At 28.9% G+C, this 14,901-nt stretch overlaps 1 protein-coding gene across 1 annotated transcript in view; it reads left to right on the top strand.

Annotated features, from left to right (window-relative positions):
- Positions 1–67: 67 nt before the first annotated feature.
- The window catches only part of LOC107438279 (phospholipid-transporting ATPase VA), a 126,605-nt gene continuing 111,771 nt past the window's right edge, over positions 68–14,901 (top strand). Inside the window, exons 1-2 of the mRNA XM_016050515.4 lie at positions 68–339; positions 3,685–4,155. Of these exons, the coding sequence (XP_015906001.1) occupies positions 3,692–4,155 (464 nt within the window). The 5' untranslated portion in view covers positions 68–339; positions 3,685–3,691. The remainder of the gene's footprint in view (positions 340–3,684; positions 4,156–14,901) is intronic.

The following is a 14,901-nucleotide window of genomic DNA, read 5'->3' as shown; positions in this document are numbered from 1 at the left end:
TCAACTTTGATAAAAGACGTTTTCATTGGTGAATACGGAGATTGCATCATTTATGATTCCACTTTTCATTCGATGAAAAAATATTACCAGCCAATCATATTTTGTTTTTCAACTCTCCCGCTTTAGAAGATAAGAAAACGAAAATAACGCGATAGGCGAAGATAGACGGAGAAAAATGCCAGATTCAAAATGATCATTCGCAACGTGACTGTTGTTTATGTCTAGTTGATTGCAAGAAAACTGTGGATATATTTCACAATGTTAAATACACAGTATTAAAAATTGCGGATGTATATCGAAGTGATATCAGAGTTTCTAATCATGAAAGAAATGAAAAAGGTTAGATTTTGATTTTTTATAAAAAATAGTTCCTTACCCTATAATTTCATTGAATTAATTTTTTTTTTTTTTGAATTCGAATTTACTAGTTAATTCAAAAAAATTTATGTTAAAAGGTTATTGAATAAAAAGAAATTATAATTACAAAAATTCATATTCTTGAAAATAGATTACATATATAATCTATACCTATTGTTTAGTACGATATATTTATGGAAATAATTGACTTCAATAGAATAAAAATTTTGTTCGAATATTTTATTTATTTATTTTTGTAAAATTTAGCAATAATAATTTTCTTAAAAGGTTATGCCCTTGTTGAGAATTTGTGTGACTGGGAATATGCTACTAAATTTTGTTACATAATAGTTCTTCTATTCAAAAATTTTATATACATATGTGCATATATGTAACATAATTAGCTTTAAAAATTACAATACTGTAATACTCCATTATAAAAATATATCATAATAAAATTAATTACTATAACATTGCTATTTTCACAAAATTCAAGCAAAATACATAATTGTGTCCTTTTTTTTAATATTTTGTCAAATTGAAATAAATTATAAGCGAAATTTTAAAAAAAATTCACATTTGTAATTCTTAATTTAGATTTAAAATTATGTTACATTAATTTATTTTGCTAATCATTATTCAAGTCGCATTTTATAATGTGTATGATTGTTTATACGCGTAATTTGTTTGAATTTTATGGAAACAGTTATGCATATTAAATTGTTTATAATATAAGCAGAAAAAAAACTGTAGAAGATACAAACTATTATAATTTAAAAAGATAAGATTTTTAATTATTTATTAATTTTATAATAAGTCTTTTAAGTAATGAGAGTTCTAGAAATCTTGTTGAATTAAATCTTTAAATAAAATTAATTTCTTTAAATTTATTTATAGATGAATCAAGCTGAGAGTTAGTTAAAAAAATTTACTTGAAAATTCAAACAAATTTTTGGAGGACTCTTTTTAAAAAATTTCTTAGATGTCGTATATTTTGTACTTATAAGAATTATAAATAAATAGGGAAGAATGGGGTTAGGGTGGATATGGCGCTAGAACAAACAAATGGAACATTTCTGTATCACTCGAAGAATTTCTGTAAATTTTTGGGAGAATAACAGTACTGCATTTTATTTTCGTATAAAGTTACACGACAAAACAATCGATTGTTTGGCAGAAAATTTAAATTCTAGGATTTTATAGGGGAAAAGCAACTTCTTAATTGCATCTTTAAATTAGTTTTATTCATTATTTTTAATAATAAGAGTTATTATGCTAAGAATGAGTATTTTTATTACATATTTTAATTGATTTTTTTAAATGTATCATTAATTAGTTCTAAAAAACTAATGATTCCACGGAGCTGTTATGGGCAAGTCAACAGTTTCTTAGTGGTAGTAAATTTTGCGTTCATGTTAGAGGGTACAATTCTCATACAGATATATTTTCTTCATGAAATAACAAATAGCGGTGGTTAAAAAATTATTAAATGAACGAACTTTGCCAAATTTTCATTACCACTAATAAATTTTTCTATAAACTGTAGGGACCCTGATGAATGTTTACACATTCAAAGTTGCGGAATTTGTATATTCTTGAAACATTTAAAGTGCTAGTGCAATAACAATTAAGGTAATAACAACTAAGACTTGTTTAATTAATTTCGCCATCGCTCAAGAACTTCACTGCACAATTATCAGGTTTTGTTTAAATATTTATATATCATGGTAGACAAATCGTTGTAAATCAGCTTCATTAAAGCAACAATAAAATAGTAAAGAGTAACATTTTCTACCCTCTAAATGTTCAAAAAAGACTTTTTGATAAAAGAAAAAAAGTTAAAATTTATGTTTTTATTGGGCTTGAACATTAATTATTCTAAAGAATTTTGAGATCAAGATTGTATTTTTATACTAAAATTAGCTTTATTAGGATTTTATGTGCTGTTTTTATTAAGTAAAACTAGATTAAATAATAAGTTTTAAGACATGTTCACACTAACCCTATAACAATGGGCTCGTGTAGACAAATATGTTTTTTTACTTGTTCTATATAATTATTGGAAAACTTTTTTGGCAAATTTGTGAAAACTATCTACATTAGCCCCTCTCTCCTATATAGTTAATTTTAATAAAGAGCTGAAATATTTGCTTCGATAATATTTATTATAAACAACAATTTTATTCCTTGAAAATTTTACATTAATGAAAGTTTTTTTTCATTATACACCTCTTGTATGTTTCCAAAGGCTCTTATAAATTTTCTAAAAATACTAATATTCCATTTGAAATATTGCATTAAAAATTTTATGCACTTCTTGCGATAGTTATTTTAAAAAATTTGACAATACGTTAGGTTAAGGGTTGTTAATTTTCATTAGCTAAAATATTTTTACTAATATTTTTGAAAAAAAATATTCGAAAATTTTCACAATTTGCTAATTATTAATTCTTTTTTATCTCATTTATATTATTTTTTTTGCTGAGCCACTAGAAAAATAAAATGATTTACAATGCAGTTCGCAATAAATACTAAGAATTGGAATTTCATACTCTCTAATAATTGGTATGATCGGTATAGTCAATTTTTTTTTCTTCAAAAAAGTAATTTTTTATTTGAAACACATTACTCTTGTGCAGTTATTGGCATTATTTATCAAAAGTAAATTTGTTTCATTATTATTGAGCATAAGTTTTCTTGTCGTTATTTATTTTAAAATTTACTTTAAATACATAAATATTTTAAAAAGCTCAACACACTTCAATTTCCCCTAAAAAATATCGGATTTTATTGTTATTATTATTATTATTATTTTTTTTTTTGTATTTTTATGAAATTTTGTTTCGAAATGGTTTTGAATAAAAACATATGCAAAGATTTAATTATTCCAGTATTATTGGTTACACGCATTATTGCTATTTATTTTTAATGATGTTGCAAATGTAATTAGACTTTTTCATGTCACTGAAAAACTTTCACACTTATTTATTTTTATATGAATTATATTTTATACTTGTACATTATTTGTTGTAGTTTTATAATTACTTTTGCTCATAAAATTTTTAAAACGGTTGATCTCGTTTAAAAAAATTTAAATACTTTAACTATTAACAATTTTAACTCTATGACTGTATTGTAGAGACAAATTTCATTCAAATTTTTTATTGATTTGATCATGGACAAACTTAATAGATAAATGTTTAATTGCTTTTATGGTATTTGTTTAGTAAGTGTTACTATGGTGTTTCGATACTGTTTATTTAGTGATTTGAAGTATAGATATTTAAAGTATTTGTGTCAACTTATTTTTTATGTAATGTGATTTAGTGACGAGATGTCAGAGGATCGAAGCTACTCAGTCGCCGACTCTGCGGATGTGACTGTCCATCGTCCATTCTCCTTTTTCCAAAGGTTCTTTTTCTGGAAAAACAGGAAAAGGCCTCCAGATAAGCCCCTGAGGATCGTTATGAATAATGTCACCCTGCAAGAAAATGTTCCCCCGAAACTTCACCCCCACAAAGGATATGCCTGCAATCGGATTCGAACCACGAAGTACACCATTCTATCTTTCATTCCAAAGAACCTTTTCGAACAATTCCACAGGATAGCCAATTTATATTTCATTGGCATAGTGCTTCTAAACTGGGTGCCAAAGATTAACGCTTTTGGCAAAGAAATAGCTATCATTCCAGTTATGTTTGTGCTCGGTGTGACTGCGATTAAAGATTGGTTTGAAGATTTCCGGCGATACAAATCGGATAAAAGGATTAATAACTTGACCTGCAGAGTTTACAGTCGGTAAGTTTTTGTTATTCATTACTAATATTTGACCTTATTATAGTTTGTCTAAGCTAAGAACTCCTCCCGCCACAAAGTCTGAGGCAGTCTGGTGCTTGTTATGGAAACAAGAATGGCGTATTTTAGGGAGGGTTCCCTTTCTCTCGCCGCCCGAAACCAATCCAAAACAGTGACCCCGCGCCCCTACTTGAAATAGTCATACCTCGTTACCATAGCCACCGTCACAGGTCCAGACGAATGTCTGCAGGAGTTCTTATTTTAGACAAACTATAGTTGAATTTTAAATCTGTTAATCTGTATATCTAGTTTTTTATGATATTCAGCTGAGTTTCGAAATAGGCAAATTGTTCCAATGATTGCGGAAGCATCTCAAGAGTGGGAAATCTTTCCCCATAGATATTAGTATTAACTAAATCCGAATTATCTGAACTTCACAAAATGGCAATCAAGAATTCGAAATTGCAATTTTAGCTTCACGATTCGAATTGTTTTAGAATTAAAATGAAATTAATAAACGTAATAGTTTATCTATAAATCATTTATTTCTCATTTAACGGTATTTTTTTTTTTAATTCTATTTCACTGTAAATATATATGCGCTATGGATTTAAAATTATCAGCCAAATATCAAACGTATTCGTCAATTTCTAAAAGTCTTTACCAAATGCAAATCTTAACAATATTTTATGATTAATTTTTTTCCCATGGAAAACTATTTTACATTAGTTTGTTTCAGGTTTATATTATTTGGACCTATTTCTAATTGATTGTGCGGTGCATAACTGAAAATTACTGTAATCGAATAAAAAATACCGATTTGTTTAGAAAAATTCATTTTGAGGATCGAGTTAAATGTAGAATTTTGTTTATATATATATATTATATATATACGTATATATATATATAACGTCGTTGCCGAGTGGAAGGATTAAAACAGGTCATAGGTCGGGAAGGAGGGTACAAAATTTATTTATTAATTATTAGACAAGAGCAGTCATGAGAAAGAGTAAAAGTGCACACGAAAAGTTGCGCTCCTTGGTTATATGTTAGGGAAAATCTTGCAAAGTAAAATCCGTAAAATGTCTTAATTTAGGGAAAGAGGGAAATCTTAGTAGTTGCTATTGGTTTATGAGATAGATGGAACGTTTCCCACACAAGAGCAAAGGGAAAAATGTCCTGCTCTTAATTAAATGCATACTTGAGCCAAAAATAGATTTAAGAACAGGATGTGGCTTTTAAAAGTATGAGAAAGTATTTCAAATAGAATAATTAATTAGGAAGAAGTTTTATAGCAGAGAAACTAACATAAAAAGATTAATTGAAGCTTTTTATGTTACATCCCCCCTCGCCAATAATGTTTAATTACAATCCAAAATTTTAAAAAAATTTCCATTTGCAAAATCCTCCCTATGGTAGAAGTTCAAATAATATAACCAAATTTGTAATGGTAACAATATATAAAAGTAATATAAATTATAAAACATTTACATATGTTCTCATTGTAAAAAAATTAACACAATCAAAAATCTGTAGTAGCATTATCAGCAATTTTAAAATTTTCATTTTCAACAGTTTTTTTTTTTACTTAACAGTTTTTTCAGTTTCAAAAATCTTTTGTTTAAAAATCACAACACAGCTTTTTCACTATAAGAAGTATTCTTCATAAAAACACTATTTACGTTAACTCTTCAATCATGATAAAAAAATTTATAAACATTTGTTAAAAATGTGTAATTTAAAATGTAAAACACAAAAAACATTTTTACAGGAAAAATTTCAATCTGGAATTAGATTTGAGTATTGTTTACCTTGTTTGATAACAAAATAAAATAAAATATGACACAGTGGTTGTTACTCTGAAGTCCAAGACTTCAGAATTTACTTCATTTCACTTTATTTATTATTTACCTTACATTTTTTGTCACTTTACTAGCAAAATATTTGATAAATTTTTTGCAAAATCACCTGAAGTTAGGAATTTATTAATTTTCTTGGGTTTGCACAATTCTGTCAACATGATTTTGACAATGTTACGCACCATTATCATATTTAGTCTCAAGAATATTAGAAAACACAAGACAATTTTAAATTTTGCTATTTGAATTGTTATTATAATTATTTTTTTTTTATGTCCAAAATTTGCCTTCTATAACATTTCTTCTTTTCACTCTTTTATTTTCTTTCTACTTTCTATATTGTTTATACTTTTTCTTTATTGGTATTTTTATTGCAATTATTAACCCGGATTTCAGGAAATATGTAAAGACAAATTGCTTTTATAATCGGAAAAGGTGATCACTCTTCTCAGATTTTGCATTACAACCTGTTTAACACAATCGTTAATTAAAATTCAAAACAAACTTTCAAATTCAATATGGTATTAAGGTACATCAGTTTTTAATTTTTGACTGATCTAGCTATTTTCCTTATTTTTAATCTGAAGTGCAAGTTTGGTTTCTTTGCAAATTACCTTTTATTTTTTTTTTCATTTATATCTTTCATTCTTTTTTTTTGGACATAATTTGTTTTTTTTTTTTTTTTTAAATTTTAGTTCGGATATTTTTTAAGTAATTTTTGTGCAGAGATCTTAATTGATAATTTAATTTGTCACAATTGCTAGGGAATTCAAATATTTTCATTTCTATTTCTTACGTGTTTTTGAAGTGTATTTGGTTACTAAATTTTTCAATTTGTGTTTGATCATTTTTCCATCTGTATGCTGGAATTAAAGTTCAGAAATAAAGAAACGATTTGTTTATGGAAATTACTGAGCTAGAACAGAGCTATGAGTTAATTACCAACGTTGGACTAAAGGCATTAATGTCTGGTTGTACTTCAATTTAAATTCTAAACACAAATATTTTATTCATTTTTCCAAATTATTTGTGTGAGTTTTAACATTTCTTGATTTAATTTTTTTCACAGCGTAATTGCATTCATATAATAAAATTGAATTTCAATAATTATTGTGGTTGCAGTACGAAGAGAAAAATATTTAAATAGCATTTTCATCTTTATCCTAAACACTACAGTAAAACAAAAACATAAATTAAACTAATCAATAAATCATAGAAGCTGTAACACATAAAACAATAAATTTGAAAATAATTTCTCGAAACATTTCTTATGACATTCAATTCACTGAAAATAAAAATTTCAAGAAAAAAATTTCAACAGTAAATACGATTAATATATAAAAAGTAGTTTCACTTTGAAACATCAAATATGGGAAAAAATTAAAATCATAATCATTTAAGAAATTGTTTTATGAGAATTGTAAAAAAAAAATAAACTCAAAGGATACGTGAAAAAGTTCAAATTAGTCCAAGATATTTTGAAAATCACAACATCAGAGATGAGAGTGCGTTGAAATTCCGTGAACACAATTCCAAAACCAAAGACGAGAGCTGCTAGGGAAAAAATTTGTTTCTTCGTTAAGATGAATCGTAAATTAACACCAATAGTGACGGAGAAATTGAAGCTTATTTTTCTTTTGAATGTCGAACATCTAAGGAGACCATCGTAAATTATTCCGGGGTGTGAAAACAATTCATCGACGATAAGATCCAGCTCAGCACTTAAGAGTGGTAAAATCAACGCTTTCTCAAAGGGATAGGGTTTCAATAAAAACATTTTAATTATCAGGAGTTCGATGCAGTTTTTCTTTTTAGTCCAAGGAAGGAAATTGAAGCTCAGCTTTCTAGTAGTCTCAGGAACGTAGACAAAATATGCAGCATAGACATGGAAAACGGATGATCGTTTAGTTCCACTGTGCGTAGGTATAATTTATAATAAACTAAACGTTTGATGATTGAAGAGATTATTTTTTTTGATGAAGATACAGGATGAATTAATTATTGCCATAAGTTGAAGAAGAATTTGACTGCTTATTTACCAAATGTCCATTTGAAAAAATGATTTGAAGTTATTCCATATTTTTGATGTACCCTCTTCCGAAGTTGATTTATTTAATTTCAAATGAGAGATATTCCATATCGTTGATGTACCGTACCCCGTTCCCGACCGTTTAATCCTGGCGACTTATAACGTCGTTGCCGAGTGGAAGGATTAAAACAGGTCATAGGTCGGGAAGGAGGATACAAAATTTATTTATTAATTATTAGACAAGAGCAGTCATGAGAAAGAGTAAAAGTGCACACGAAAAGTTGCGCTCCTTGGTTATATGTTAGGGAAAATCTTGCAAAGTAAAATCCGTAAAATGTCTTAATTTAGGGAAAGAGGGAAATCTTAGTAGTTGCTATTGGTTTATGAAATAGATCGAACGTTTCCCACACAAGAGCAAAGGGAAAAATGTCCTGCTCTTAATTAAATGCATACTTGAGCCAAAAATAGATTTAAGAACAGGATGTGGCTTTTAAAAGTATGAGAAAGTATTTCAAATAGAATAATTAATTAGGAAGAAGTTTTATAGCAGAGAAACTAACATAAAAAGATTAATTGAAGCTTTTTATGTTACATATATATATATATATATATATATATATATATATATATATATATATATATATATATATATATATATATATATATATATATATATATATATATATATATATATATATATATATATATATATATATATATATATATATATATATATATACACGTGCTATAGCTAACTTGAAATAAGGGACATTTTTTTCGGAAAATATCTTTTTTTATTTTTTTATTATTGCAAATTAAACTATACAGATATTGAGTGAAAATTTGTTATCTCAGAAGGGGTTGTCTTTCTTCGTTTATAAAATGTAAGGGGGCTACAGTCCCCTCTGCCCTATCCCTGGGTTTTATGGTTTCGGGATTGATTTACCAAGGCACCCAAAAATTTTAAAATGGTATCACAAATATCGGTGTATGGCTAATGTTAATGAGGTCTATTTTCTCTTCCACTTTTTATTTTCGATGAGTATCAAGCATATTTGCTTAATGTTTTGAGGTAATAAATGGCGCATACAAAAGCCAAATCATTGTTACGTCGCCAACAAATGAGTTGACATTTGTTGGATGCGATTTCTTTTCTTCCTACATTCATTTCTATACACAATGGCATAGATTTCAAATTCCCCCCATATTCTTTTTTTTAAATATTTAAAATGTAATTTAAAAACAAGGCAAAACACGTTTTAATTTTATTTATTTATCTTTTTTATATTTCGTTAGTGTTCAAAGAGCATCATTTTAAAATTATCTGATGTTTCATTTGTTTTTTTAAGCTATTTATAAGTTTCAGCAGTTAAGTTCTTTTTCACAAAATTTAGTTAACCAAGAAACACAATGTAAAGCGTACATTTTGCTATCAGAAGACACCTAAAAATTTAATAAGGTGATTTTCATCTAAAAAAACAATAATCAATGAAAGATTAAAGTAAGGGAAATTTTCTTGTTTTTTTATTAGGTTATTATTCATAAAAAAAAGCCTGTATAACTTTTGATCTAAATATATCATTCATAATGGTATAGCTGATTAAAATTATTCTATATCCAGGTTGTGTGTGCTATTTACAGTGATTTCCCGCACAGTTACACAAAAAATTATACAAAACTCGTTCATAAGAACAGCACGTTCCATATTAATTTCCATTACATTTGTAAAGCACATAATCCGACTCCATGGGATATTGTTCATAATGAAGTTCTAATTCTACATCAGTTAGGGAAGATACATTCTCTAACATACACTGGTGGACAAAATTAAAAGATGGAAGACATTTTCCCAAATATCTAAAAAAATACTGAATATAAATAAATGAAATTTGGTATGGATATAGCTTATTCCATGATAATAAAGTATGCAAAACAGAAATGAGAGTGTCATTCACTGGCAAGACCTATTGCCATTAAATCCAATGTAGTCTGAACTTAAGGATAAAAGATGACTGTAAAAGTGAGGTTTGTACAGTGTGTGTTGCCTCTAGTATGGTGTATGGTCACCCCCGATAGACAGACAGCATGCACAACGAGTATGCATGCTGTTAATAAGGGAGTTAAGGACTTGTGGAAGACCCTCCCATTCTTCCACCAGAGCAATTTTTAACTCCAGAATGGTTCTGGGGGGGGGGCACGTTGGCGCTTTGCAATAGCTCTCCCAAGAGCATCCCAAGCATGTTCAATAGGATTCAGGTCAGAGGATTTGGCTGGCCAATCCATTCGTTGAATATCCTCGCTTTCCAGATACTCATCAACCATGAGACCCCTATGTGGTCGCGCATTGTCGTCCATAAAAATGAACTCAGGGCCAACAGCGCCCCTGAAAAGACGCACATAGGGCTCTAGGACCTCCTGCCTGTATCTCTGGGCATTCACGGAACCATTGTCAAACACATGGAGCGGTGTGCGGGTATTTTGCATGTGCGAATGAATGTACGAAAATGCTTTCCTTCTCTTAATTTTGTCCACCAGTGTATATTTGTAAAGAGTAAAACATATTCTCGTGACTGTTTTAATGGTTGCAAATAAATTTCGAACTAGAATAATAAAGAAATTCTGTTCCATTACTTTAAAAAAGACTTTTATACATACAAAAAAAAAGAAACAAATGTGTAACTAATAAAAGGAAATATTTAAAAAAAAAAAAGCAAGTTACCTCTTGTTCATTTTGAAAAACACAGATGCTATAATATTACATCATTTTCCGCTCTCAGCGAGCAATAAGTTTGATTTCTTTTATATTCTCTGTAAATTAGAAAAAGTAGAATCGTTATCGTGACTTACGGAAAACAAGAGAATGCCGACTTTCACCGGCGAATGTCAACAATCACATAGTCGCTTTGGTGAATGTTCGAAATATTTGTTTCATCCGATTTCATATTAATTTATTCGTTGAAATTATTAATATTTATTCGATATTTTAATATCTGCTGAGGATAGATTTGGAGAAACATCAGTGTTCGGAGTAACGGTTAAATGGATACTGGGTAGTGGCGCTTGATCTTAAAAAAGCATTGATGTAGGGAATACCGGGCAAATGTACGCCGGGTAGTGGCACGTAATTAGATCTTGTATATATTTCGGACTATTACCAAAGCGACTGTGTGATTGTCAACAGTCAACATTCACCGGTGGAAGTTAAGAATCACCAATTTTACCACCCTGTAACAGGATCACAAGTTCTTAGTTTTTGGTGCAGTAAAAATATATAATGAAAAAAAAAAATTATTTCGGAATGTAAAATTTAATTTTTCTCTAAGTACAACTTTTTAAAAGTTTTCATTCTACTTTTTTTTGAAAAATAGATTTCTAACTTATTTAAGAATTTCGTATTCCTTGATTTCTAAGCTTTGAAACGAGTCCACATTATTTAGAATTTATTTGGTATAGCTTCATTTTATCCGATTATTACTTTATTCGTAGAAAAACATGAATTCATTTCGTTGGCTAGAAATTGGATATTAAGTTTACCAGGTTATATCCCTTTGTTTCTTTTATTAAGAATGCAATTGATTAATTTTCTTTCTTTTTTTCTTTCTTTCGTCTATTAAATTCACGAAATTGTTTTTTCGTAAAAATTATTTTTTGCAAACCCAATTCCGTTTTCTGAAACTTTACCGTTTTTTTACGCAGAATTATTAACTTTATGAGTATTAAGGAGTTTTTTTTTAGCAATTTTTGTTTTGATTGGATTATATTAAGTATTTCAGGCATTATTCATTTTTTTATTTTCATTTTTGGATTACAAAATATCTTTGCTGACATATTACCCTCTGGGGAGGATACTTTTCAATTGATCGGAATAAAATTATACCCACAGGAATTGTGATTTATGCGTTCAAAAATTGTGTTTAAAATGATTGCGTTGCTCTCACGGCTACAATTACAGTGACAAAATTTCGAAATTTTCAAAAGGCGACACCCACTTTTTTTTTATTTATTTCAAAACGCAATCCTTACATTAATAAGCCTAAATTGGAGTTGGAACGATATTTTTAGCACAAAGAAATGGCGACGATAGACATTTGCCAAGCGTTGCCATTTTATTTTATTTAATATCTGTCGTTGAACAGCTGACCCAATTTCGAGTTTACAACTACACACGTTCAACTCCGTAGCCTTGTAATTTTGAACCCAATCTAGAAAACAAGAGAACTCCTGGATTAAGTATTGGGAGAAATTTGCCATCGTGGAGATTTTTTGGATGGAACTAACCCGCTTTTACGTTACATGGAGAGGAAAACCACGAAAACCGCCCACGGTTAGCCGGACAGCAAGGGACTCTAACCTATTATCTGTCTATCACTGAGTATATTTACATCAGCACTATGGTCAGTGCGAGTCGGGTGCGGAATTTGTATAATGAGCCATCGTTGGAATTCGAACCCGGGTCTGCTCATTGGGAGGCGAGTGCTTTATCCTCCAAGCCACCACGACTCAAGAGCATTGCCATAAACGAGAACAGGGTATGATAAAAACATTTAAAAGCAGATAAAAATTGCATATAAAGCATTTAATGCTTCAAAAACTTTTGACACGTCCTTCCTTACATTTTCGACAGGTCTATAGTTTCTTATTTTATTATTTTAGTAATTCAAACGGTATGCTCTTCAAAAGATTACGTACGCATACATTACCATCTATCATACTTATATACGCATACATTACCTTTAGGTCAATAGCTATGCTTAGGGAAATATTAGCTGTAAAAGGATAGCCTGAATGTCAGATTTTTCGAAAAATTGAAAATATTGCACACATAAAGTTGCGTATGACGCATAAATGAAATTATTATAAAATTCAGTTCTTTTTTTCTTTCAAAGAATATCGACTAACACTAGCTACATTTACTGTTTTCAAAGAAAAGAAATTTTTTAATTGCAACATAGAGAACCTGCCATGTTCAGCGAACTCTTTAATTAAAAAATTTAGTTATCTTAAACGAACTCTGTTTGATATCGAAAGTAAGTTTGATTAGAAAGTAAATATCTAGGTTTTTTTTATATATTTTACTAGGTGACCGAGATGTCTTTATTTTGTTTGCTAGCTTCTTCCAAATCCTAAAACTTTTATCTCCATTCTACATACTTCAATGATAAAAAGAGTGATTTTAAATGGGGATAAATTGCGTTGTGTTTCTTAATACATCTGGTTAGTTCGCATGTCCTTGGGGGAACGGTACAATACTTTAGAAGATCGTTTACTAATAACATTTTTTTAAGATAATTATCTTCTGTATCTTTTTACAACTCGTGAGTCTGAAGTCATTTTAATCTTAACAACCTTCATGTGGTTATCATTATCTTAAACACTAAACAAAGCAACGTTTGCTGATTTCGAGGTGAATTAAGCACAAGGGGACAGGAAAAATTCCGAAATTTTTTTTAATTTTTCACTATAAGTATCCTATACTTACCTAAAAGGTTTAGCATTAACCCTTTGACGCATAATTTTCATTAAACACATTTTTCATTATTTTATTTTGTATTAATTTGTTCAAAATGAGTGAAAAGTGTTATATTTTAAATTTTAATAATTTATAGTTATAAAATAGAGATAGATAGGCGCAGATAAGGACACATGTGTCCATTGTGGACAGACGGCTCACTTCCAAACAATTTTTTTTCTTCAAATTTGCTCTAACTCATCATTGGTGATTTATAATTGAAATTTCTTTAATTTTCAAAATCAATTGTTGATAAAATTTTGAACTTGAATGAAATTTTTTTTAAATTCTAACTACATTATTTGGATATTTGATTAAAAACTTCATTCGTTTCAAAAATACACAAATTAGAAACGACAGTCGACATGGTTCAAGCGATCAAAAACAGGTACCCATTGTCCAGACTTCATTCACGCTGGTTGTTCAATGCCAGTTATAAAAGAAACTATATATTAAAAAAACAGTTTTTCGAAATGTAAAAGAAAATGCTACTTTGAAACTAAAGCACACGGCTTGTAAAAATGTGCCTACTTTCATAAAAAAAAAAAAGTACTCATTCATGTAAAAACAGAACACGCGTCGTCCCATATTAAGTCCTAGACAAAATACATTGGAAAAAGATACATATCGATTAATATAAAAAGTATATTTAATTGTTAAAAATGATCACTGAAGTGCTTAATATTAGATGCAGATTTACTATTTTGCGGTGGAAAGTCAACACTAGGAGTATCAGCAAGATAATGCAACCATTCACATAGCATGACAAACAACAGATTTTTTCAATATCAATAATAAACAATTATCGACTGGTCAGAGTCTTAAAAAAATCTTTAAACTTGATCACTATTTATTTTGAAGTTTAAAAAATAATTAGCTGTATTAATTTATAAATATACTCCAAACTACCTCTTGTTGGTTTATTACTGAGTTTCAATTGCGGAAAGTTTCACTTAACTATTTCTGATATTAACATATTTATGATATTATTCAAGGAAAAGAGAATTTACTATATTATTTTCCATTCATTTCCGTTCAATATTTTATGCGATACTATTTTCTTTTGATTTTTATAAATATTTAAAGCCTAGTACCAACTTTTCTGGGAAGTAAAGGCTGATGGTGCTCAATACTAACCACATTGCCACCATAATGCCACTGGTTTCGAATTTACGGTGCTGCAACCTTCTTGGCCGACAGCAGGTAGTTGTTGGACTGCTTTACATTTTACAAGAAAATCAAAATTTTATCAGGTTCTAAGCTTATGATTCGTAGCGTAGATTAAAAGTTATGTTTTGCGTGAAGATGAAGTGCATATGTACTTCCTTGACTAAAGTGCAATCGAAGAAGTA

Source organism: Parasteatoda tepidariorum, chromosome 3 (genome assembly GCF_982258835.1).
Source record: "Parasteatoda tepidariorum strain Cologne lab strain chromosome 3, Ptep-v5.0, whole genome shotgun sequence".
In the NCBI taxonomy this organism is placed as follows: domain Eukaryota; kingdom Metazoa; phylum Arthropoda; class Arachnida; order Araneae; family Theridiidae; genus Parasteatoda; species Parasteatoda tepidariorum.
Note: the sequence above shows the minus strand (reverse complement) of the source record. Positions and strands in the feature narration are given on the sequence as shown.